We start from the raw sequence: 25,864 nt of genomic DNA on the forward strand, positions 1-25,864 counted from the left end.
TTGGAAAATAATCAACTTCAGGGTTGTAATAGTAATTCTGCTTCGCCGTGGGTTGCCTCACATCACGCCATTGTTGATTATTTTCCTACACCAGCATTCCTCGTCGTGTTTTATACCTTACTGATGTCTTTAAGCAGTGAAATCCCACTGAGATCCCATTGAGAGATATATTCAAGAATTACAAAACAGACAAAAATATGAAGTATAAGAATCATACACACACAAATACAGCTCCCCACCACCACCACCACCACCACCCAAATATATACCTGGTTGTATTAAGCACAGCTGAGTGATGTGTTTGATTTACAGATAGCTGCAGTGAATGGAGCAGGATTCGGGCCCAGATCAGAAGTGAAACTCAGCATGCCAATGAAAGGTACTGGACATTCTACAATAACATCAAATTGTTTGCTATCTCACATTTTTACAGTCAACTGAAGGCATGCATAACACATCATGAGTGACATTTGGAGTTTAACCAGATGGGAATGCTGTATAGTTTTATTCCATACCATTTTTTCAGACATGAAAAGTTTATTTTAAAGTTCTCGCCGCAAAACGTTAGTTCCCAAATTATCAGCCCTCACAAAATTAGAGAGAATAATAGTGCCGAGCCTCATCCACTGGTTTTTAGCAAAGTTCAAATCCAGAGTGAGAAGGTCACTTGTCAAGCTCTATAGCCAGGTTCTAACCTCCTGCCAGAGGCAGTCAGATTTGGGCCTAAAATATTCTCCAGAAGCCTCTGGAGCACCATCCACAAAACTGCCCCAAAGCATTAATGATGTAGGTACAGTCACCGTCCCATCTAGAACTACAAATCCCATCAACCAACTTCCGCGATGACCTACGTCACGTCTGGGCGGGATTACCTACATCACATCCCCCCAAAGGCCATAAGTGACTCGGTCATCTTCCGTTCCTTCTCTCTCTCGTCGTGGACTCCATGAGTAGAGACACAAAGAGACACCCTGCTCATCAGAACATCCGAGATAAAGACGTCTGCCTTGCAAGAAAAAGAAACTCCGCGCGCTTTCATATACCACTGGCCACGGTAAAATTGCCTAAGTTGCGCCCTCGTATTGAGTTACAACCGGTTTTTATTTGATTATTATAAGTAATGTTACGACTGCAGCCCAAGCAGTTAATTAAAAGTTAGAAGCGACCAGATTCCTTCTGACTTAATCGCTGTGCACAGTATTGGTCAGAGACTCTTCCTCACGAACGACGAAACGTCGGATCAAGAACTCTCTGCTTATTACAGAAGCCTCTACGAGCTCTGTGAAACTCCGCAGAACTCCGGGACATTTCTGCATCCCGCATCGAGATATCAATTACTGGAAGTAAGGCTGGCATTTGGGCAAATTAGTCTTAGGAATTAGCTTTATGAAGTAGTGTGAATTTAAACTCAGAAACTGTTTAATTGTGCATACTTATCCTTGAGTTCTACATTGCTCTCTCTCCGTTGTTTTAAAAGATAAGTTGTGCATGCTCTCCTCTATCCTTACTAACATCCTTAATTTCATTATTACACATATTTTGACCTCATCAAGATTTCAGTGAATTTGGTAATGTTATAGGGAGTGGGTTAGCCACCACGGCTAATTCCTTTGTCTCAAGAGACCACGAGGTGATTCTCACCTCCCCCAACACACACACCTCTCCCTCTCAAACACACACACACACACACACACACACACACACACACACACACACACACACACACACACACCGTATTACCTCACCATTTATGCTTATATCTGCTGACCTTATTGAATGTATATCATTGTTATAATAAATTCAATTAGTTTGTTAAACTGTGTCTGTGTTGCTATTATATACTTGAAGTCACACAATCTCAAAGAACTCCAAAATTGCCTTCACCCAAGTGTATATGAGTGCTATTGGCTGTCTATGTAATATGGTAAGTAATACATTATTCCTGCATCAGCAGTGATCATAATAATTTGAAATATACCATAATCTAGCTGTTTGGTAGTTTATTATTAAACACCAAAATTAATGGTATTATTAATGAGACTGATTTAATGAGACTGATTTAATGAGACTGATCACTTAAGACCAATAGCACCCACAATTTCCAACTATGTTTTACAGATATTACAGTTTGTATCAGGTGCTATTCCTTGTATCCAGTCTCATTATTCATGGTAAAAGTTAGAAGTCTGTATCTCAAAAGTAGCCGAAAAATTATACTTACATGAAAGAAGCTGCCTTAAGGGTCATTCCATGTCAATTCACACACCCTCCCCAGTGACACCTCTTCAATTTGCCTGATATTTATTTTATTAGTGCCTTATGATGTCAAAAGAAAGAATCCAAAATTTTAGCTTCCTAGCTGGAACGGTTTTTGAATTTTGGCCCTTCAAAGTTTGGGTGCCACGCCCACTTTTGGGGTCCAGGAATTGTACACTTAATTTGCAAGCATTTTTGGAGGCCCATATCTTTTGTTCTAAGGGGAATATAGACCTGTAAATTGCTATATCTATGTATTCTGGCCCTGTCTATCAGATTCTGCACCTAAAAATAGCACAAGTTGACTAACTTTAGAGATATTAACCCCTTAAAAATGGATTTTTTAATGACAAATTTTCTTTTGACAATTCAGGGGTCCATATCTTGGAAAGTTTTTGTGTTGATAGGGTTTCAACTGATTTATCATTATATTTGGGAACTCTACTGTGTACTTAGAGAGTTTCAGGGCACTCAGAGGTTTGGTGGGGGTACAGGAGGGCCCCAAATATGGCTTCGGGACAAAATTACCATTTGGTACGCCCTACTTCAGGCCATTAGTTGGCCATGTGGGCACATGATGACTGGAATGAGCCTTTAACCCTATCAACTGACACCTTTTATCAAACTTTTAAGCCAATAAAAACTTTGATTATCCAACTCCTTCAATATAAACTAAGCATTTGTATATGGTGCTATTTTTGCATATTTTCTGAAAAATCCTAAGTCCGGAAGGTAGGTCAACTGTTGTTTTGACTGCCTATTCATGTTTTAGGTAGTAAAAGCACACCCATATAGTGATTTTAATCTATGGGAAGATTATTTATACCCAATACCCCATTAGTTATATTGACAATTACAAGGGATAAACCCTTTCCCGGCTGCTTCACGATGCTGTTTTTTTTTTTTTTTTTTACGTTTGACACCTTTCCCTGTATCCAACCAAACTCTGACCACTACACACTTTCCACTTTTTACTAATTGATATGCTAATTTCCCCCACATGAGTGGCTAGGGGCCCCTTCCCCTTTTCTTGAAAAAAAAAAAAAACCTGATGAGTCTAGGTTTAACTTCCAGATCGGATGTCAGCACAAATGTAGTAAAGCAACCAGGATGTTTTTCTTGGGATCATCCCCTTGTTTGCATCTTTCCCTTTCCTGTTTGAAAGATGCATTTAACTATTAAGTGTATAGTGGTCAGAGATTGGTTGGATACAGGGAAAGGTGTCAAATGTAAAAAAACCAGCATCGTGAAGCAGCCGGGAAAGGGTTTATCCCTTGTAATTGTCAATATAACTAATGGGGTATTGGGTATAAATAATCTTCCCATAGATTAAAATCACTATATGGGTGTGCTTTAACTACCTTAAACATGAATAGGCAGTCAAAACAACAGTTGACCTACTTTCCGGACTTAGGATTTTTCAGAAAATATGCAAAAATAGTACCATATGCTATTAGTTTAGTTTATATTGAAGGAGTTGGATAATCAAAGTTTTTATTGGCTTAAAAGTTTGATAAAAGGTGTCAGTTGATAGGATTAAAGGTTCATTCCAGTCATCATGTGCCCACATGGCCAACTAATGGCCTGAAGTAGGGCGTACCAAATGGTAATTTTGTCCCGAAGCCATATTTGGGGCCCTCCTGTACCCCCACCAAACCTCTGAGTGCCCTGAAACTCTCTAAGTACACAGTAGAGTTCCCAAATATGATGATAAATTAGTTGAAACCCTATCAACACAAAAACTTTCCAAGATATGGACCCCCAAAAATGTCAAAAAAATTGTGTCAATAAAAAATCCACTTTTAAGGGGTTAATATCTATAAAGTTAGTAAACCTGTGCTATTTATAGGTGCATAATCTGATAGACAGGGCCAGAATACGTAGATATAGCAATTTACAGGTCTATATCCCCCTTAGAACAAAAAATATGGGCCTCCAAAAATGCTTGCAAATTAAGTGCGCAATTCCCGGACCCCAAAAGTGGGCGTGGCACCCAAACTTTGAAGGGCCATAACTCAAAAAACGCTCGAGCTAGGAAGCTAAAATTTTGGATTCTTTCATTTGACATCATAAGGCACTAAGAAAATAAAAATAAGGCAAATTGAAGAGGTGTCACTGGGGAGGTTTTGGGCATTTGTGTGAATTGACATGGAATGACCCTTAAACACTTTTACTGCACAGAAACAATGCAAGCATGAGTGATTCCTGGAAAACACTGAAGTCTAAGTTTCTTCCATTAGTTTTTAAGTCAGGTCCCTTTTTGGGAGACCCACCCTAGGACCAACCCAGGACTGCCCCAAAACAAAATGGTGGCTCCCATTAAAATCATTTGTAAAAGGACTTTCTTTGTTTGAAACACAGACTTCTGATTGGCTACAACATATTTCTTGCTATTTTTCTAAAGATAACAGACATACTAGCATTTACCATATGGCATTTTGAGGGTTTTACTACTTAATAGAGGTGTTCATACGGCACATATTTGCATCGATGCTGCACCGATGTATTTTGTTGCAATATATCTTACACCGGTGTAAATTTTGTGGAGCGTTCACACGTCACAAACCTGCTTACTAGAGAGAAGCGTGTTAGCACCGGTGCAGCCCCACTTGCGTTCACACGGCAGTTTTTGTGACCGTGCTATGCGATAGTAATAATGCGGAAATGAAATATGCGCATGCGTGAAAATGTACTTCCTTTTCCCGGTTGTCATGGCATCACCAAGCGCCGGGAAAACAACGTGGATGAAGACACCAGTGTTGCCAGATACTGCTGACATTTTCCAGCCCAAAATATGTTCAAATCCGCCAAAATCCACTTAAAACCGCCCAATCTGGCAACACTGGAAGACACGCAGTTCTGTTGTTGTTGATATTCGCCATTTTGGAAGCGCAAAATACCAGGATGCAAATTATGCAATGCCCTTATGTAATCAACTCTCCTCACGCGTAGCGAGTCTACCCCTGTAGCGTTCAGACGTCCCATTTTATATCAGTGCTGCCCCGCAAACTAGCATTTACTAAACCACCTCCCGAGCAGGGTTAGATTTGCACCGGTTTAAGCAGCTTTTACGGGCTACACCGGTATAACTTTGTACCGTGTGAACGCTCTACCGGGGCAGCCCCGGTGCTACACCGGAGTAAAAGTTGCCATGTGAACACCCCTAAAGACAAGTCTGTGTTTGTCACACGAAATGCCTTTAGAGTAATAATCAGTGGTGGAGAACACAAGATCATCACATATACGGTACATGAGGTCCTCTAAATATTTAAACTCCGTGTACTTAGGCTCAGCTTAAAGGAGCTTGATGTTAAAATACCTCCCAAGGATAACAATCATAAATTAATGCGAAATAATACAACAATTTCACCATTATCTCAAAAATAACTGTAGCAAGCTAAAACAGTTTGTGTGTCCAGCAGTGTTGTTGTCGATTCACTAAACCTCGAGTCCGAGTCCAGTCTCAAGTCCCCAGTGTTCAAGTCCAAGTCATTAAAAAAAATTTTGAGTTGAGTCTGAGTCCAGTCCACTATTGATCTGAGTCGAGTCCGAAAATAAGACTCCAACTGCTCCATTTGATGGTGGCTGTTTTAGTGCCATTAACATTAGTTTGTTCCTGAACATGACAAATGAACAGCTGAATGTGCGTCCTCTTTGTCAGGGAGTGTGAAGTATTCTGTCAGAGCTGGTTGGGAGATGGATGTACAGTGGATATAAAAAGTGTACACACCCCATTAAAATGATAGGTTTTCTGATATAAAAAAATGAGACCACAATAAATAATTTCAAAACTTCTGATTAACCCCAAATAAAGTTCAGACATTTACTCAGTTGCATCCTCCAGCAAAAGCCAGAGTTCACAGAGAGCTTACAAAGCATCAGAGGGATCTCAGTGTTGAAAGGTATCAGTCAGGAGAAGGGTACAAAAAGTGGCATTAGATATATCATGGAGCACAGTGAAGACAGTCATCAAGAAGTGAAGAAAATATGGGACAACAGTGACATTACCGAGAACTGGACGTCCCTCCAAAATTGATGAAAAGACAAGACAAAAACTGGTCAGGGAGGCTGCCAAGAGGCCTACAGCAACACTGAAGGAGCTGCAGGAATTTCTGGCAAGTACTGGTTGTGTACTACATGTGACAATCTCCCGTATTCTCATATGTCTGGACTATGAGGTAAGGTCAAAGAAAAACATCCAGGCCCGGCTAAATTTTACAAAAAAATGCATCAACGCTCCCAAAAGCATGTGGAAAAATGTGTTATGGTCTGATGAAACCAAGGTTGAACTTTGTGGCCACAATTCCAAAAGGTATGTTTGGCACAAAAACAACACTGCGCATCACCAAAAGAACCCCATACCCACGGTGAAGCATGGTGGTGGCAGCATCATGTTTTGGGGTTGTTTTTCTTCAGCTGGAACAGGGGCTTTAGTCAAGGTGGAGGTAATTATCAACAGTTCTAAATACCAGCCAATTTTGGCCCAAAACCTTCAGGTGTCTGCTAGAAAGCTGAAGATGAAGAGGAATTTCATCTTTCAGCACAACAATGACCCCAAAAAAGTTTTGGAACAGCCCAGCCAGAGCCCAGACCTAAATCCAATTGAAAATCTGTGGGGTGACCTGAAGAGGGCTGTGCACAAGAGACGCCCTCGCAATCTGACAGATTTGGAGCGCTTTTGCAAGGAAGAGTGGGCAAATATTTCCAAGTCTAGATGTGGCAGGCTGATAGCCTGGCTAACGCGACTTCAAAGCTCTCCGAGCATTTGGTCTGGCCAAGCTATTAAGCCAAACCGTTTCCCAGAGCCCGTGGTTGACCCGCCTCCCTGAAATGCCTCAGTTTGCTACTGGTCGAAGCCAGAAAAGGCTGTGATGAAGCTTAAACCAATCACATCACTCTTTCCTCTGACGTATGTGACGCGACGGAAACTGCTTGAGTAACTGGTAGATTAAACTCTTACCGAAGCCGGTCGGGAGCAAGGCGAAAACGTCCTTCCTTTCAATAAATACCTCCAGGGCTGCTCTTTGCTCCGTTTTCAATGAGAACTTCCCGTTGAATGCTTTCAATACAGCATCTACCGCTGTAAACAATCTATGGCTTCCGGTCGCAGTTCTACTACGTCAGTGCCTTGAACACGCCTCTACCCAGGGCCGTTGGAGATGCTCAAAGTTGATTGGTTCCCGATTTTTCGGGAGCTTGGAAATGCTGTAGATAGCCTGCCTGGCCAGACTAAGCTCGGAACAGGCCCTCGTGTTGCGTCACGCTTAGGATGGGCGGGCCCAGGCTAGCAGGCTGATAGACTCCGACCCAAAAAGACTGAATGCTGTAATTAAATCAAAAGGTGCTTCGACAAAGTATTAGTTTAAGGGTGTGCACACTTATGCAACCAGCTTATTGTACGTTTTTTATTTTTTGTTTCCCCCCCCCCCCTAACAAATTTGTTTGTTTTTTCAATTGAATTGTACAGGTTATAGGTGGGAAAGGTTTTGAAATTATTTATCATGGTCTCGTTTTTTTTTTTTACATCAGAAATAACTATCATTTTAACGGGGTGTGTACACTTTTTATATCCACTGTAAGTCCAGAAGGTGTGTTTATTAACCCTCATCCTACCATGCTATTTTACACCTTAATCTTACCATGTGGGGTCCGTTTGGACCCCAATACTTTTCTTTAAAATTAAAGCTTATAAAGACAAAATCACCAGATAAGTTTTGTTCAGAACATCTTGTATTAATAACAGCAATACAGTAAAGGGCCCAAGGCATAAAGAACACACTTAACCTTCATCCTACCAGCCAATTTTACATACACAAACTACCAGGCGGGGTCCGTATGGACCCCAGGAGGGAATACCTTGAAATCAATGCAGTAAGAACCAATTCAATGCAGCAAACAGACATAACTTTATTGAAGAACAAAATCCACTATGGCTGAATATCAGTGATGTATTATAAATGAAATAACATTGCAATAATATTGCAATAACTAGCATACATGTAGCAAATTATAGCGCCACAAAAAAAAATTGGCATTATATACATGATTTTTGCAGCTCATGCAGCTGTAAAACATTCTGGATTACAACTTAGGTCTTTTCTTACAGAATTTAAAACAAAAAAGTAATTGTAAAATAATTTAGGGCTTTTGTTTTGCAGCCTGTGCTTATTGCAGCAGTGGGGTCCACATGGACCCCAAGAAGGAATGCCTTGGTAGTTTCATTATGGAACATAAAAGAAATAAAAGAAGTTAACTTTCAGTGTGCTATTCAATTATAAAATGAAAGACAGATAAACTTTACTCTGGGGTCCGGTTGGACCCCAGTAACAAATTAATTATACCTTCACAATGCAAAAAGCTGATCTTCCGGTGCTTTAGTGTTTTAATTAAGACATAAATTCCGACAAATTCATAAAACGTTGAGGCAGTATGTCACATATTTTTAAAATGGAAAACAAACATATAGGTGCGGGGTCCAGATGGACCCCACTTGGTAGGATGAAGGTTAATACAAGTGAAGACGGTAAACAATCCAGAACGGCAGGCAAAATCGTAAAACAGTGAAACAGGCGACAGGTCGAGCGAGGCACAAACAGGCTATCGTAGACTCGGCAGAATCAAAGATAAGAAACAGGAAATCAGGGATCAGGAAACCAAACAAGGAAATAAGTCTTGGTAATGTCAGCAACGCAACTCAATACTTTGCAAAATAAGTGTGTTTCCACAGTTTTTATATAGGTGCGCTGATTGCGCCTTAATCCTGTGCAGGTGCAAGTCGTTTATGGCACATGTGTGCGAGAGTCCGGAGCGCGCCCGAGAGTCTATCTGATGCACGCGCCAAGGCGCACAGGCATGACACTCTTGGACGAAATTAGTACAAAAATTAATGTAGATATAAATATCTTAAGCCAAATTATTATGGCATGTTACAAAAAAAAGAAAAAATCCGAGTCCTCGTCTCCAATTTACGAGTCCGATTGCAGTTAATGCACGAGTCCAAGTCATCAGTGCTCAAGTCCAAGTCAAATCACGAGTCCTTAAAATCAGGGCACGAGTCCGAGTCCTGGACTCGAGTACTACAAGCCTGGTGTGTAACTGGAGGTGTGAGGCCCATAAAAATATTGAAATGAAAGAGCAGTCTTTCTAAACTAGTCAACAATGGATCAAAAAGATAAGTGTGGCTACAGAGACAGAGATCTTCATACCTTTTGGTGCCTCCAGAGACAACGTCTATGGGAATCCCAACACCTTCTGAAGCTTAAAACCACAAGCTAGAGATAAAATTCTCTCACAATGTCATATAGATTGTTTTGAAGCTCCAGGAATTACCTAAACATCCTACTAATGGTGCAAGGAAGCAGAGCAGTATGCTCTTGCATCCACTTAAAAAAAAAAAAAACTGTTCCAGATCATGAAATGTGCGAAGCTGAGAAACTAATGTTGTGGTAAGAGGGTATAAGAGGTGAATACCCTTTTATGCAATACGAATGTGACGCGACCTGTAAAGAATTTCACACAATCTATAAAAGCTGAAAACTTGTCCCAAGTCTCTCTGCTCACCCCTATAATGTCGTACTTGTATTAGCAGTGACTCATATGTCGACAAATGTCACTAACATTGCTTTTTGCTGTGTGTGCATTAAAGCCCGAGAAGCTTCCTGCAGCCTGATTCTACATGTGGCGTGTAAAAAAAAAAAAAACATCCGTTAACATCACCTCTGCATTCTGTTCCATTTCAGCCCCACCGGTGCCCTCTAAGAGGCCAATGGTAGCCCTGAACAGTGCTGGCGTTCTCATGGCAACACCTCAAACCATCACTATCGAGATGCCTTTCTGTTTCTTCTCAGATGACAACGGTCCTATTCACAAAATCCAGGTCATCGTCTCTGAGCCAGCAGGTGCATTCATAATACCAGTGTAGGAATATGCAGAGAGACAGAACATTTACAATTTTAAGATGCATGAGGTTTTTTAAGGGCGGCACGGTGGTGTAGTGGTTAGCGCTGTCGCCTCACAGCAAGAAGGTCCGGGTTCGAGCCCTGTGGCCGGCGAGGGCCTTTCTGTGCGGCGTTTGCATGTTGTCCGCGTGGGTTTCCTCCGGGTGCTCTGGTTTCCCCCACAGTCCAAAGACATGCAGGTTAGGTTAACTGGTGACTCTAAATTGAGCGTAGGTGTGAATGTGAGTGTGAATGGTTGTCTGTGTCTATGTGTCAGCCCTGTGATGACCTGGCGACTTGTCCAGGGTGTACCCCGCCTTTCACCCGTAGTCAGCTGGGATAGGCTCCAGCTTGCCTGCAACCCTGTGGAACAGGATAAAGCGGCTACAGATAATGAGATGAGATGAGGTTCTTTTAAATTATAAAGTCATTCTTGCTTAAAAGTTATTCATATTCTTGAGTGTAGTTGAGAATATCTTTTAGATATTGTAATGGAAAAAAAATTAATGCTAGGCTAATTCCTCACCTGTATGAGGAGAATAGTTTTAGCAAGTCTGTTTTTAAAAGTGTTTTGATTCTTGTAATTTTACTGAAGACATTTCAAGTGTATTTTGTCATACAGTTCTGTGCAAAAGTCTTAGGCACATGTAAAGAAATGCTGTAGACCAAAAATGGCTTAAAAATAATATAATGAAATGTTTCAACATTTGAAAAAAAAATACTATAAACAGCAGTAAGCTATAACTAGACAGAGTGTGTGACTAAAGTCACAGTAATTTGTGCTAGCTGTTACAAACCGGGACGTCTGGTCACCATACCCTATAGATCTGGAACGGGAAGAGATAGAGAATGACACTTGGTGACGAAAAGTTGCGCCCTGCCACCTTGAACAAAATAAAGAATAAAAAAAATGATTGAAAAAATCATGAAAATTGACAGAGTTATAAGTGATTTGAGAAAAATCCTGTCTTTCATGGATCATTCTGGTTCAGTGATCCAGATCAGCACCAAAAGTCATAGCAATGTAATGTGAAATTTGGTGGTGATTGGTTGAAAAGTGAAGGAGAAATAGCGTCCTAAAAACATTAGGAGATTAATAATAATAATAATAATAATAATAATAATAATAATAACTAGAGACTGTGACTAAAGTCACAGTAATTTGCGCTAGCTGACCTTTGACAGTTGAAGGTCAAAGAAAAGTTGTCCTGCCACCTTGAAGAAAATAAAAATAAAAAAAACTGATTGAAAAAATCATGAAAATTGACAGTTATAAGTGATTTGAGAATAATCCTGTCTTTCATGGATCATTCTGGTTCAGTGATCCAGATCAGCACCAAAAGTCATAGCAATGTAATTCAGCCTAGAGGTATTCTTCATGTGAAATTTGGTGATGATTTGTTGAAAAGTGAGGGAGAAACATTAGGATACTAATAACAACAACAACAACTAGATAGAGACTGTGACTAAAGTCACAGTAATTTGCGCTAGCTGACCTTTGTCAGTTGAAGGTCAAGGAAAAGTTGCATCCTGCCACCTTGAACACAATTTAAAAAAAAACAAAAAAAGATTGAAAAAGTCATGAAAACTGACAGAGTAATAAGTGATTGGGAAAAAAAGCCTGTCTTTCATGGATCATTCTGGTTCGGTGATCCAGATCAGCACCAAAAGTCATTGCAACGTAATTCAGTCTAGAGGTATTCGTCATGTGAAATTTGGTGATTGGTTGAAAACTGAGGGAGAAATAGCATCCTAAAAATGTTAGGTTCATAATAATAATAATAATAATAATAAAGTAGAAAGGTCCTGAGTGAGAGTAAAAAATTGCACCAGTGCTGCTAGGGCAAATTAATCAATGAAACAAAGTCAATATTTGGTGTGAGACGACCCTTTGCTTTAAAAAAAAAAAAAATAGTTTCCGGTCCTGTGAGTGCAGTTTTATGCGGAAATGAGCTGTAGGTTTTACTGAGCGTCTTGCAGAACCAGCCACAGTTCTTCTGGACGCTTTGTCACACTCGCGTCTTCATTTTGCACCAAAACCCAGCAGCCTTCATTATGTTTTCTTTTTTAATCTGAAAAGTGCTCTCTTATGGAATATACTGCTGATATTACAAACTTTTTTTTTCCCCTGCAACATTTAATTTTGTGCTGGGAAAAAAAAAAAAACCACGACCGTTTGGAACTCTAAAATGTTTCTGTACTGACTTGATAATATAGACGTCATAAAATAACAAATTTTATATGGAAAAAAATAGGCTGTCTTAGACTTTTGCACAGTACTGTATATATTTATAGTAATTTCTGAACTGATTGTTCTGTCTGTGTGGCTTTGCAGTGATGGATTACAGTAATGTATCTAACTGGAAGAGCGTGTTCCTCCACCCTACTGCCCCGTATGTGACGGATGAAGGTTTTCCAAATCCAGAGTGCACTGAGGATCCGAGTTCACCTGAGGATATGATTCGCAAGAGCATGTACGCCAGGACGTACGTGATAGGAGCAGAGGAAGGATGTTTCTCCGAGGAGGCACGGATCCTCTGTAACGGGCCTCTCAAACCCAAAACATACTATGTGTAAGAACGACACAAATGTGCCCTCTCTCTCTCACACACACACACACACACACACACACACACACACACACACACACACACACACACACACACACACTCTTATGGACTTATTTCACAACAGCACAAAAAACACCTGAAAAGCAATATCGTGTAATAATTCAATGAATATTAAGATGACGTCTTGTTTATTTTGCAGATTTAAATTCCGTGCAACAAATATCCTCGGCCAGTACACAGACTCGGAGTACTCAGAGAGGGTCAGGACTGCAGGTGCAGCTTTCAGGATGAAATAAAGGAAGAGCAAAATCGTTCTCATCATTCCTTACGTCATCCTTCATTCCATCTCACTGCTGTATTGTTTCCTTTCATCATTACAGATGACCGTCTTTTGACTAGGGATGAGCAGATCATACTCGGAGTGCTCCTGTCTTTTTTCCTGGCATTGTTGCTGATCTTGATTATATACGCTTCTGTGCGGTAAGACACCTTAACAAAGACATTTGAATGTTTCTTAGTAGTATAAATACACAGGTGATTATACAACCCCGATTCCAAAAAAGTTGGGACAAAGTACAAATTGTAAATAAAAACGGAATGCAATGATGTGGAAGTCTCAAAGTTCCATATTTTATTCAGAATAGAACATAGATGACATATCAAATGTTTAAACTGAGAAAATGTATCATTTAAAGAGAAAAATTAGGTGATTTTAAATTTCATGACAACAACACATCTCAAAAAAGTTGGGACAAGGCCATGTTTACCACTGCGAGACATCCCCTTTTCTCTTTACAACAGTCTGTAAACGTCTGGGGACTGAGGAGACAAGTTGCTCAAGTTTAGGGATAGGAATGTTAACCCATTCTTGTATAATGTAGGATTCTAGTTGCTCAACTGTCTTAGGTCTTTTTTTGTCGTATCTTCCGTTTTATGATGCGCCAAATGTTTTCTATGGGTGAAAGATCTGGACTGCAGGCTGGCCAGTTCAGTACCCGGACCCTTCTTCTACGCAGCCATGATGCTGTAATTGATGCAGTATGTGGTTTGGCATTGTCATGTTGGAAAATGCAAGGTCTTCCCTGAAAGAGACGTCGTCTGGATGGGAGCATATGTTGCTCTAGAACCTGGATATACCTTTCAGCATTGATGGTGTCTTTCCAGATGTGTAAGCTGCCCATGCCACACGCACTAATGCAACCCCATACCATCAGAGATGCAGGCTTCTGAACTGAGCGCTGATAACAACTTGGGTCGTCCTTCTCCTCTTTAGTCCGAATGACACGGCGTCCCTGATTTCCATAAAGAACTTCAAATTTTGATTCGTCTGACCACAGAACAGTTTTCCACTTTGCCACAGTCCATTTTAAATGAGCCTTGGCCCAGAGAAGACGTCTGCGCTTCTGGATCATGTTTAGATACGGCTTCTTCTTTGAATTATAGAGTTTTAACTGGCAACGGCAGATGGCACAGTGAATTGTGTTCACAGATAATGTTCTCTGGAAATATTCCTGAGCCCATTTTGTGATTTCCAATACAGAAGCATGCCTGTATGTGATGCAGTGCCGTCTAAGGGCCCGAAGATCACGGGCACCCAGTATGGTTTTCCGGCCTTGACCCTTACGCACAGAGATTCTTCCACATTCTCTGAATCTTTTGATGATATTATGCACTGTAGATGATGATATGTTCAAACTCTTTGCAATTTTACACTGTCGAACTCCTTTCTGATATTGCTCCACTATTTGTCAGTGCAGAATTAGGGGGATTGGTGATCCTCTTCCCATCTTTACTTCTGAGAGCCGCTGCCACTCCAAGATGCTCTTTTTATACCCAGTCCCATTCCATTATCCGTTTACGTCATTATGTTCCACCTGGGGGCGGGTATGACGTTGCATGTAAGTATTCACAGCCTTCTTCCAGGCAACCCGGTCAGTGGCCACTTCTGGGGACAGATGGAATGTCTTCAGGTCGTCAGCGACCACCTTGGCCCACGTCTTCCTGGGTCTGCCTCTTCTCCTGGTGCCAGCGATCTCCAACTTCTCAATGGCTGATATTGGGCCAGATGCTCTTTTGGTGTGGCCGAACCACCGAAGCCGTCCACAGCGAAGTGCGGCTTCAAGGGGGACAATTTCAAGTTTGTCCCAGATACTTGGGCTGGTTTCATCATTGGGGTTCAGGCCACACATCCACCTCAACATAGCCCGCTCATTCCTTTCAAGTCTTGACAGGTCAACCTTTTTAGGGGCCCAGCACTCACTTGCGTAGAGCAGGGCACCCCTGACACAGCTACCATAGACTCTACCCCTTGTTCTGAGCGATAAACTCTTGCATATCAGCAAAGGGAGCAGCTCCCTGAACTTTCCCCAAGCAGCTCTTACTCTTGCTATTATGGCAGCTTCACAGCCACCACCAGCACAGATGGTATCGCCAAGATAGCGGAAGGAATCTACTACTTCAAGGTGTTGCTCGTTCACCATAACATAATCACACGGTCTGCCATCGATTGGGCGAGCTGTACCCCGACATCTGCTACATCTGAACAAGGGATCCGGTGTTAGTCTGCCAGATATGTTGCTGCATTTTTTATGGACCCAGTGGGAGCATCCGTTGCAAAAGATAGAATTACTTCCTACGCCCTTCCTGCAAACAGCACAAGGGTGCTTTCCTGAGTCCTTCAGAGAGTTCAAGTTTGGACCAGATATCAGGATTTTTGTCTTACTCATGTTTACACGTAAACCCTTGGACTCCAGACCAATTTTCCACAGGCGCAGTCTCTCTAGGAGTTCTTCCAGCGAGTCTGAGGAGATGACTAAGTCGTCAGCATACAGAAGCTCCCAAGGGCAACCAGTACGAAATTCTCGTGAGAGGGCTTCCAGAACTACGATGAAGAGAAATGGGCTCAACACGGAGCCCTGATGAACTCCTACTTGGACCTTGAAGCTGTCACTTACTGAGTTACTGACACAGACCCTACTCGAGGCATTGGAGTACATAGCCTGTACTGTGCTGACAAGCCACTCTGGAAGACCCAGACGACGCATTGCCCACCAAAGGACATCCCGAGGGACGCGATCAAAAGCCTTCTCTAGATCTATGAAGGCAAAGTACAAGTTCTTTTCTTTGGCTAGATATTTCTCTTGCAACTGGCGGACAATAAAAATTGCATCGGTTGTGCTCCGCCCAGGCATGAAACCAAATTGCATCTCATTGATGGACACTAGCTCGCGGGCAATCTTCTCTACCACTCTCTCAACTACTTTCAGGCAGTGATCCGTCAACTTTAGACCCCTGTAGTTTCCTCTATCGAGCGCGTCACCCTTGCCTTTGTACAGATTGATGATATAACTCATATCCCAGTCTACTGGGATCTTTTTCTCAGCTATGATCGCGTTTGTTAGGCTGCACAACACAGGGATGCTAACCTCTTCAGACGCCTTAACCATTTCTGCCACTATACCGGATGGGCCAGGAGCTTTGCCCAGCTTCATTTTGCATAAGGCATTAGCCACCATTTCAGATGTTACCAGAATTGGCGGGCCCTCAACAGGATAGGCAGGTGTGAGATCTTCACGGGACCATGGAAACTCCACATTTAACAGATGGCTATAATGCTCTTTCCAAGCCTTCTTCTTTGCATCATCAGTGAGTGAGATGTGCCCTTGATTGTCCCTAACACAGCACTCACCCACAACATCCCTGCTCTCCCTCTTAATTTGCTTGGCGATTTTGAAAATATCCATATTATCTTTCACAACACTTGCAAATTTAACTGCCTCTGCTCTTTTCTTGGCTGCATGGACTGTTTTCTTTGCGGTGTGTTTAGCACTTAGATAGTCTTGTTTGCTATCACCCCTCTTCCAAGCTTTATAAAGATGCCTTTTCTCCTCAATCGCAGCACTAACAGTGTCATCCCACCACCACATCTGTTTCCTCCAATTTCCTTTCTTAGAGTAGCCACAGGTCTTTTCACCTACAGATAGGAGGCTACCTTTTAAGGACTGCCAAGTGTCTTCTACTGTTGCCATGGACAAGCCATCTAACTCTGCCCTTACCCCATTAAGGAAATCATTCCTTACACTATGATCTCTCAGCTTCCAAACACGAAGCTTAGGGGTAGTCATGTTAATGACCTATTGCCAATTGACCTAATGAGTTGCAATTTGGTCCTCCAGCTGTTCCTTTTTTGTACCTTTAACTTTTCCAGCCTCTTATTGCCCCTGTCCCAACTTTTTTGAGATGTGTTGCTGTCATGAAATTTCAAATGAGCCAATATTTGGCATGAAATTTCAAAATGTCTCACTTTTGACATTTGATATGTTGTCTATGTTCTATTGTGAATACAATATCAGTTTTTGAGATTTGTAAATTATTGCATTCCGTTTTTATTTACAATTTGTACTTTGTCCCAACTTTTTTGGAATCGGGGTTGTAGAAAATCATGCACTGATTGGTCGAGAAATTCGAATTATTTCTCGATAATCACCTCGAGCGGTTCAGCAAAATGGTGGCCAATCACTTCGTCACTGTAAGTGAGGAAGAATTACAAATGATGAAAGAAAATGCTGTTCCTAAAAGCACTAAAGATGCTATGAAGTTTGGTCTAAAACTATTCAAAGGTGAGGTGGAATTGTGATTTATTTTATCGATTTCAAAACAAATGTATTTTATGTGACACAAGTCTGCGATGCACCTTTATTACATTTGCATGTCGCTTTTGAAGTTTGAAATAAATGATTTTTTTAATACAAAGTGAATATCAGTCATTAACAACCTCAACTTCGTCTCAGATATTCACTTCGCCTTCGGTGAATAATTGTTATCTAGAAATGGGTTCCATCCGGTCATGTTTTCGTTTCCGGGCCATATCTTTAAAACTACTGAAGATATCTTCATGAAACTTTGTGTACATATCAAGCAACATATGAACTGGTGCCTTTTGCTATTTTGGATTTTTGAAAAAAAAAAAGTATTTTTAAAATTTTTACATAAAACATACCGTAGATTTTGACTTAGTTTCTAAGAACAATGCTCATTTACAGAGCATGTATCCAAAACTATTCATGATACGGATTTGAAACTTGATATACATGTTAACAAGGTGATGTAGATGCACCTTTTCATACTAAGAAATTTGAGAAATTTTAATTTTTCATGTTTCCATAGAAACAATTTCAAACTTAGTTTCTCAGGTTAGTCTTAGGGGTAGGTTTTGTTTCCGGAGCAGAACTTGAAAACTATGGTCTTGAAAGTTGGTATATGTGTTGATTAAGTAATGTATATGTGCCTTTTGATACTAAGAAATGTGAGAAATTTAAATTTTTAGCTCCTCTGGACCATAGGTCCGGTGGGTTTATTATGCCATGGGCTGCTGAGGTCAGTGTAAAGAGGTCGGGTTGGTTTCCTGCAGCAGAACTTGAAAAATATGACAAATAATATCTTGAAACTTGGTATATAGTTGGTATATAGGGCAGGGGATATAGAGGGCTTTGTCTTCTTGTTAAATAATTGAAAGTAGTTTGATAGTGAAGTATATTTGTGGCATTCTAGATATTTTGCCCTTTTTAGATATTTTTAGCTAATTAGTTAGTTGGTTTTTTTTTTGTTCCATATGGATAAGTAAAAAAGTTTACATTAGGTAGGTTTCACAAAAACATTTAGGCTCCAGCTTGCCTGCAACCCTGTAGAACAGGATAAAGCGGCTAGAGATAATGAGATGAGATGAGATGAGATTTATTTCAGCCTTCAGTAAATCATTTAACCACATAGCATTTAGTTTAGTCACTAGTGTAGGCTTATAGCAGAACCATTTAAGGCCTCCACGTACATCATTTGGAGAAAATGAAAATGTTTGCCGTTCTTCCAGAAAAATATGACTAAATTGAGGAGAAAATGGATATCATGCAGATCCACATTGAATGGGGAAAGCCATGCCCTAATGGTTAGAGAAGCAGCTTTGGGACCAAAAGGTCGCTGGTTCGATTCCCTGGACTAGCAGGAATGGCTGAAGTGCCCTTGAGCAAGGCACCTAACCCCCAACTGCTCCCCAGGCTGCTCTGGGTATGTTGTACGTCGCTCTGGATAAGAGCGTCTGCTACGGTAAATAACGTAATGTAATATACGTAGCAGCTAGACAAATTCTGACAATGAACACATTACACAACCAAGCCTGTGCTTGGTCATTACAAATGATGCATGCTGAAGCTGATTTACAAGATAGATGAAGTCGCGGTGCCTCAATCTTCTTCCTCTAGTCATGGAAATTGTCCTAAAATTGAAATAGCGCCACCTGCAGTACTGGAGCACTCATCTCCAATGGCCAATACGAAATCATAGAAAGATTTTATTAGTCAACACAAGCTACAGGAGATGATAAAAAAAAGAAAAGAAGGATGGACTTATTTAATTACTTGTTAATTATCTTACTAGCCTATGATATAAAAGAATATTTCACCTTGATGTATGCAAACAGAAATCCAATAGCTGTGTAAAGTCCAGTCAAGTCAAGTCAACTTCACTGTCAAATATGCTATACATGCTCGACATACAGCACAGATGAAATATCAGTCCTCTCTGGCCCACGGTGCAAACAGGCAATGCAATAAATAAAAATAGAATAACTGAAATAAACAATATAAACAGTATAAACACTCTAGATAAGAAATAGACATTGACTAAACACTCACACACACACACACACACACACACACACACACACACACACACATATATATATATATATATATATATATATATATATATATATATATATATATATATATACACACATACATCTTGAAGTATAGCAGGTAAACATGAAATAAGCAGTATATACAATAAACTAATAGCTGTTAAGGTGAGGTAGCGCGGAATAGTGCAAATGAGCAAGGTAAAGTGAAATGTGCAGTCCCTGAGTTCAGTGTGTGAATGAATGTTGAGTGTGTGTGTGTGTGTGTGTGTGTGTGTGTGTGTGTGTGTGTATATATATATATATATATATATATAAAGTGTAGCCTCAGATGCTTCATGTTTCTCAGAGATGATTTTTATCCCCCGCTGGCCAAAAGAGGGATTATGTCATGGCGATTTCCGTCCATCCGTCCATCCCAGGAAGGGTACTCACCTTCTTAAATCAACTCCTCTCACAATATTTGGATGAATTTCTCGAATCTACACATATTGTAATTTTGTTAAATTGGGTCACATTTTACCAGTTACAGCCCTTGATTAACAAAATTATAATTTGACAATTTCATGAGTGTGTTTTCCTTCTCACATCAACTCCTCTCACAATTTTTGGACGAATTTCTCAAAGCTTGGCAAAAAGACCTTGTTATATGACAGTAATACGCATATTGCGATTTAATTTTGTTTGTGAAAATTTTTACCAGAGTTTTGACCCTTGATTAAATAACTTGTACTTTGGCAATTTCATGAGGGTGTACTGTACGTTCTTTGAAATCAACTCCTCTCACAATTTGTGGAGGAATTTCACCAAACTTGGCAAAAGGCTTTGTTATATGACAATTATACGCATATTGAAATTTCGTTTAATTTGGGCAAATTTTACCAGAGTTATGCCCTTGATTATTAACAAACTTTTAATTTGGCAATTTCATCAAGGCTTTCTGAAATCAACTTCCCTCTCAATTTTTTATCCCCCGCTGGCCAAACGGCCTGATGTCGTGGCGATATCTGTCCATCCGTCCCAGGAAGGGTACTCGCCTTCTGAAATCAACTCCTCTCACAATTTTTGGAGGAATTTCACGTAACTTGGCAGGATTCTTTGGTATATATTGGTAATATGCATATTGCAATTTCATTCAATTCAGTCGCATTTTACCCGAGTTATGGTATAGTTGCCAGCGGGGGATGTTGTGCTCTCAGAGCACTCTTGTTATTGCTTTTATTATAAAAAAAATTTCTACCTTGTCCAACTGCAGGATCCATCAGAGGCAAAAAGAGGGCGGAACATATTCTCCACGGGAAGCAGAGATTATTGAGACCAAGCTGAAGTTGGATCAGCTGATAGCGATGGCAGACATGGAGCTGAAAGAGGAAAAAATCCAGCGGTAATTCAAATGAAATCTTTCCAGGATAGAAACAACAAAAGGACTGACTGTAATCACTGTCTGTTAGAAAAACTAGTTTTAAAGTAATAGTGTTTTTGTTCACTTTCAATTGGCGATCGAGTTCCTGCTGTATGTGTATGACACTTCAGTTTGAGCCATACAGATGTATCCCTTATTGCCCGCTATGCCTCCTGGCATTCAGGGCAGCAACGAAGGATCTCCACTCCTGGCAATTTTGGGCCATCTTTTGGACACTTCCCCAGGTCAGATTCATGGTTTGCATCTCCTCCTCCACAGTCCGACGCCAGGTGGTTTTGGGTCTTCCTCTTTTTCTTTTACCTTCTGGTGTCCAATGCAGGGCTATTCTCGGGATGCTGCTTCCGTAACATATTTGTTTTGTGGGACAGGGTTGTTAGCCCTGTGCCCAACCCCCAACCTGGAGGACCAATGGATTGCTTTTCATCTTGCCTCTACCCTTCAACCTGTCCAGCATGGGGGGCCCTACCAGGAGATAAATCTCCTGCTGGCATAGCTCTGAGACACACAAGCTCTTTGACCATGACAAGGTTGCAATCCAATCCTTTTCCCAAGTTACACATCTGAAGCTTCCTCATGTTCACGTACATGTGAGATCTTCAGTGCTGTCAGGCATCCCATTCCTGATTCTGGGGTTCAAATAGACGTGTCCTTCCAGAAAACCACTAGACACTTTTTTAAAAATCTGTTTGAGGAGCATCTGTCCGAGGTCTGACTATACAGTCATGCAAATGTACCACTTTAATGAAGCTCAAAATCATACTTTCAGTAGAATTATTCATTACACGATGCCATTCTGAATAATCTTCCTCAGATGAGGCTGCAGCAAAAACATTAACATCCTTCTCTCAGTTTATTTGAATGGACATCAATAAAACACGTGTTCGCATATATCACATCTCACTGTTTACTGCCACGTTCCTTTGTTTGATTGGCAGCTCGGATCCTCTTAGGGTTCTGAAAGATTATATAAGTGCTGGGGTTTGGAAATTTGACTCAGATGGCTCTCAGAAGCAGTTCTGATGAACTATAAATCACACTTTAAGGCACTTTGAGGTCAAGATTTGGTCAAGATGTTTGTCGAAAGCAGAAAACTATCTGACAGACACCTAGATATTTATACACCGATCAGCCATAGCATTCAAACCACTGACAGGTGAAGTGAATAACATTGATTATCATGTTACAATGGCACCTCACAAAGAGAACAGTCAGTTCTTGAGGTTGATGTGTTGGAAGCAGGAAAAATGGGCAAGTGTAAGTTTGGAGCAACTTTGACAAGGGCCAAATTGTGATGGCTAGATGACTGGGTCTGAACATCTCCAAAATGGCACATTTTGTGGGGTGTTCCCAGTATGCAGTGGTCAGTGCCTACCAAAAGTGGTCCAAGGATCCAAAGGACAACCGGTGAACCGGCGACAGGGTCATGGGTGTCGAAGGCTAACACATCAGGTCCGTTCCCATAGATGGGCTTCAGGAGCACAAATTGCTGAAAAAGTTAATGCTGGCTATGATAGAAAGGTGTCAGAACGCACAGTGTGTCACAGCTTGCTGTGTATGGGGCTGCTTAGTGCCCACGCTGAAGGGGCACATGAGCATCAGAACTGATCCATGGAGCCAAGGAAGAAGGCCGCCATGTCTGATGAATCATGTTTTCTTATACATCATGTGGACAGTCGAGTGCATGGAGGTCACTTTTCTGGGGAAGACCAGGATGCACTATGGGAAGAAGGCAAGCCGGTGGATTCAGTGTGATGCTCAGGGCAATGATCTGCTGGGAAACCTTGGGTCCTGGTATTCATATGGATATTACTTTGACACGTACCACCTACCTAAACACTTTTGCAAACCAAGTTAACCCCTTCATAGTAACAGTTTTCCATAATGTCAGTAGCCTCTTCCAGCAGGATAATGCTCCCTGCCACACTGCAGAAAATGTTCAGGAATGGTTTGAGGAACATGACAAAGTGTTCAAGGTGGTGACTTGGCCTCCAAGTTCCCCAGATCACAATCTGATCAAACATCTGTGCGATGTGCTGGAGAAGCAAGTCCAATCGATGGAGTCTCCACCTCATGACTTAAAGGATTTGCTGCTAACGTCTTGGTCCCAGATACTGCAGCACACCTTCAGAGGTCTTGCAGAGTCCAGGCCTCGACGAGTCAGAGCTGTTTTGGTGGCATATTAGTTGGACCTACACAGTATTAGGCAGGTGGTTTTAATGTTATGGTGATCGCTCTACCGTATATTTCCCCAGTGGTTATTTGCGATGAGGTTTTATCAGCGTTCAAAAACCACTTCATGATCTGACTAACACACACACTTTCACTGGCTCTCTAACTCACTCACTACTCCTTTTTTCCTCAGGTACTCCTCCTTTTTCTTTAGGAGGAAGGAGATATTTGTCATCCAGTAAGTGGTTGAAATGGTGCAGTCACGTCTGCAGATGCATGCTCTGCTTTCCTCGTCTTCACAGTCCATTTCATTTTCACAACTTCGTCAGAGTATTTAAGGTTTATGGTGTGGCTGTGTTTCATTGTCTATGTCGATATGCATTACTAAGATAGCGGTCATTCAGTGATTAGTTATGACTTTAACCCTTAGGGGTTAGGTTTTATGTTGTGGGTGGTTGCAGTGTGTGTGCGCATGTGTGTGTATTTTCGGTGTGTTGTGTACCATTCTAGGAGTCTGAATAGACAATGTTGTAAACCTCACATAGGCTACATTCACACTGGAGGTAAAAATAAAAATAAAAAATAGCCCCAGAGTGACCAGTTAAATGTTTTATCTTATTCCAATTTTGGTTAATTATTATTATTATTATTATTATTATTAGTAGTAGTAGTAGTAGTAGTAGTAGTATAAAATATATTTCATAAAATGTATAGTATTTTATAAAATTTAAAACCTGAGTGATTTTTAGAATCCTATTTTAAAAAAAACTATAATTCATTAAAATTATTAATAAATACAAAAATTGGTATTGGTGAATTATTAATGATTCAAATTTGGGTGATTAAACTTGTAGTGAGAATGTAGCCACAAATTTTTGATTTTTTTTTTTTTTTGTACTAACATCTAACAGAAATCACCATACGTCATTTTATTTATTTATTTATGGCACAATTTCACACAATCTTCTATTAACATTTCAGGCTGCTCAGTTATCGGAAATCTCTCAAGTAAGTGATCTATGGATCAGCAGCTTTGTTCTGGGCAATTCCATGTAAATGTCAACCTCACCATGCAAAAATAAAGCAACATGTAATACATCAAAACCACTCCGGGAGATATCGCCTAGGCCTGTATTTTACAGATGTGAATAAGTTGAACCAATTTGTCACAAGAATTGTTCTCTTCGCCTTAATATGTCAGTCTTTCTTTCTTATAATGTAAAACCCAAGCTAAAATCAACTTCGATCATGTACAATTCTACATTATTGCCACAAGCCACAGAAATGTATGCTAAAATCCACAAAACAGCAAAACAATAGCCATCCTAAATATTATTTAAGAACTTTGATAGTTTTAGCTGATATTTAGAGAGTTTTTCAAAGGGTTATGGTGGTTAAATTGCTGATTTTCTAAACATATGCCATGTCTATTTCAGACGCGTCACATCCATAACGGAATTTCGTCACATCCATAACGCTGACTTTTCCTTCCGAAACTCTGCATGAAATACAAAATATTTTAAACAAAGATTTTTTAATATTCACCTTGGACCCCTCTATCAAACGGATATCTCCATTTCGACATTAGGTTTACAATTTCACAGAGTTTGATAAAAACGTACAGTCACCCAAGAAAAGTGATACTTTTTCTGTCACATCCATAACGCATCTTTTATTGGCGTTTTCTGGCATGCCCTAGATGTACTATGGGAATTGTTCTTGTTCTATCACTTCTCCAGTATGGTACAGCTTTAAAATATGCAACACCTGTTTAAATACTGGGAGACAATAAAACATGCACTGGGTCATTTGTTGCCATTTTGAGTTCAAGTGTCACGTCCATAACGCTGGAATTGCTCTTCTCTTAAAGTCTGCATTTTAGTTTTTGTTGATGGAAATCTGTTCTGTTGAATGTTGCGAACAATTAACAGATATTCCACGAAATCGAGTCGTACACGAGCCGATAGCCGACGAGACGCGGAGCGCCGAATCGTCTATAAGCCGTGTACGACGGGATTGAGTGGAAAAACTGTTTTTTTCTATCCACAATCACTGGATTTTGAGGAATAGAAAATTTTTATTTTTATTTTTTGCATTTCCGCTTAGAATGTAAACAAACTGGCGAAATGACAGTAGCAATTTGTGACATGCGATAATAATAATTCTTGAAAAATAAAAAAAATACATTTTTACCAGGGCGGCACGGTGGTGTAGTGGTTAGCGCTGTCGCCTCACAGCAAGAAGGTCCGGGTTCGAGCCCCGTGGCCGGCAAGGGCCTTTCTGTGCGGAGTTTGCATGTTCTCCCCGTGTCCGCGTGGGTTTCCTCCGGGTGCTCCGGTTTCCCCCACAGTCCAAAGACATGCAGGTTAGGTTAACTGGTGACTCTAAATTGACCGTAGGTGTGAATGTGAGTGTGAATGGTTGTCTGTGTCTATGTGTCAGCCCTGTGATGACCTGGCGACTTGTCCAGGGTGTACCCCGCCTTTCGCCCGTAATCAGCTGGGATAGGCTCCAGCTTGCCTGCGACCCTGTAGAACAGGATAAAGAGGCTAGAGATAATGAGATGAGAATGACATTTTTACCATCAAGTACTTTTTTTTGTGGGGGGGGTTGTTCTTGAGTATAGTTTTATTTCATCCTTGGTTGGTTCAGCAGCACACTCTGCCATTTTGTTTTTCTGTCCTCACAGTATATGAGCTAATTTCCTAGCAGTAGAGTAGCCCATCAGAACACGCGATTGCTCATATCCAGTGAATGTGGATAGAATAATTTATAATGCGTTGTTCTCGATGTGCACTATTTTGCAAGTTGTTAAATCCTG

At 40.7% G+C, this 25,864-nt stretch overlaps 1 protein-coding gene across 1 annotated transcript in view; it reads left to right on the forward strand.

Annotated features, from left to right (window-relative positions):
• Window positions 1-25,864, forward strand: part of ptprq (protein tyrosine phosphatase receptor type Q) — a 197,318-nt gene that overhangs the window by 146,278 nt on the left and 25,176 nt on the right. The window contains exons 43-49 of the mRNA XM_060923263.1: window positions 313-379; window positions 9,996-10,154; window positions 12,529-12,766; window positions 12,963-13,036; window positions 13,144-13,243; window positions 20,707-20,835; window positions 24,025-24,051. Of these exons, the coding sequence (XP_060779246.1) occupies window positions 313-379; window positions 9,996-10,154; window positions 12,529-12,766; window positions 12,963-13,036; window positions 13,144-13,243; window positions 20,707-20,835; window positions 24,025-24,051 (794 nt within the window). The remainder of the gene's footprint in view (window positions 1-312; window positions 380-9,995; window positions 10,155-12,528; window positions 12,767-12,962; window positions 13,037-13,143; window positions 13,244-20,706; window positions 20,836-24,024; window positions 24,052-25,864) is intronic.

The sequence above is a fragment of the Neoarius graeffei genome, chromosome 6 (genome assembly GCF_027579695.1).
Source record: "Neoarius graeffei isolate fNeoGra1 chromosome 6, fNeoGra1.pri, whole genome shotgun sequence".
Classification (NCBI taxonomy): Eukaryota; Metazoa; Chordata; class Actinopteri; order Siluriformes; family Ariidae; genus Neoarius; species Neoarius graeffei.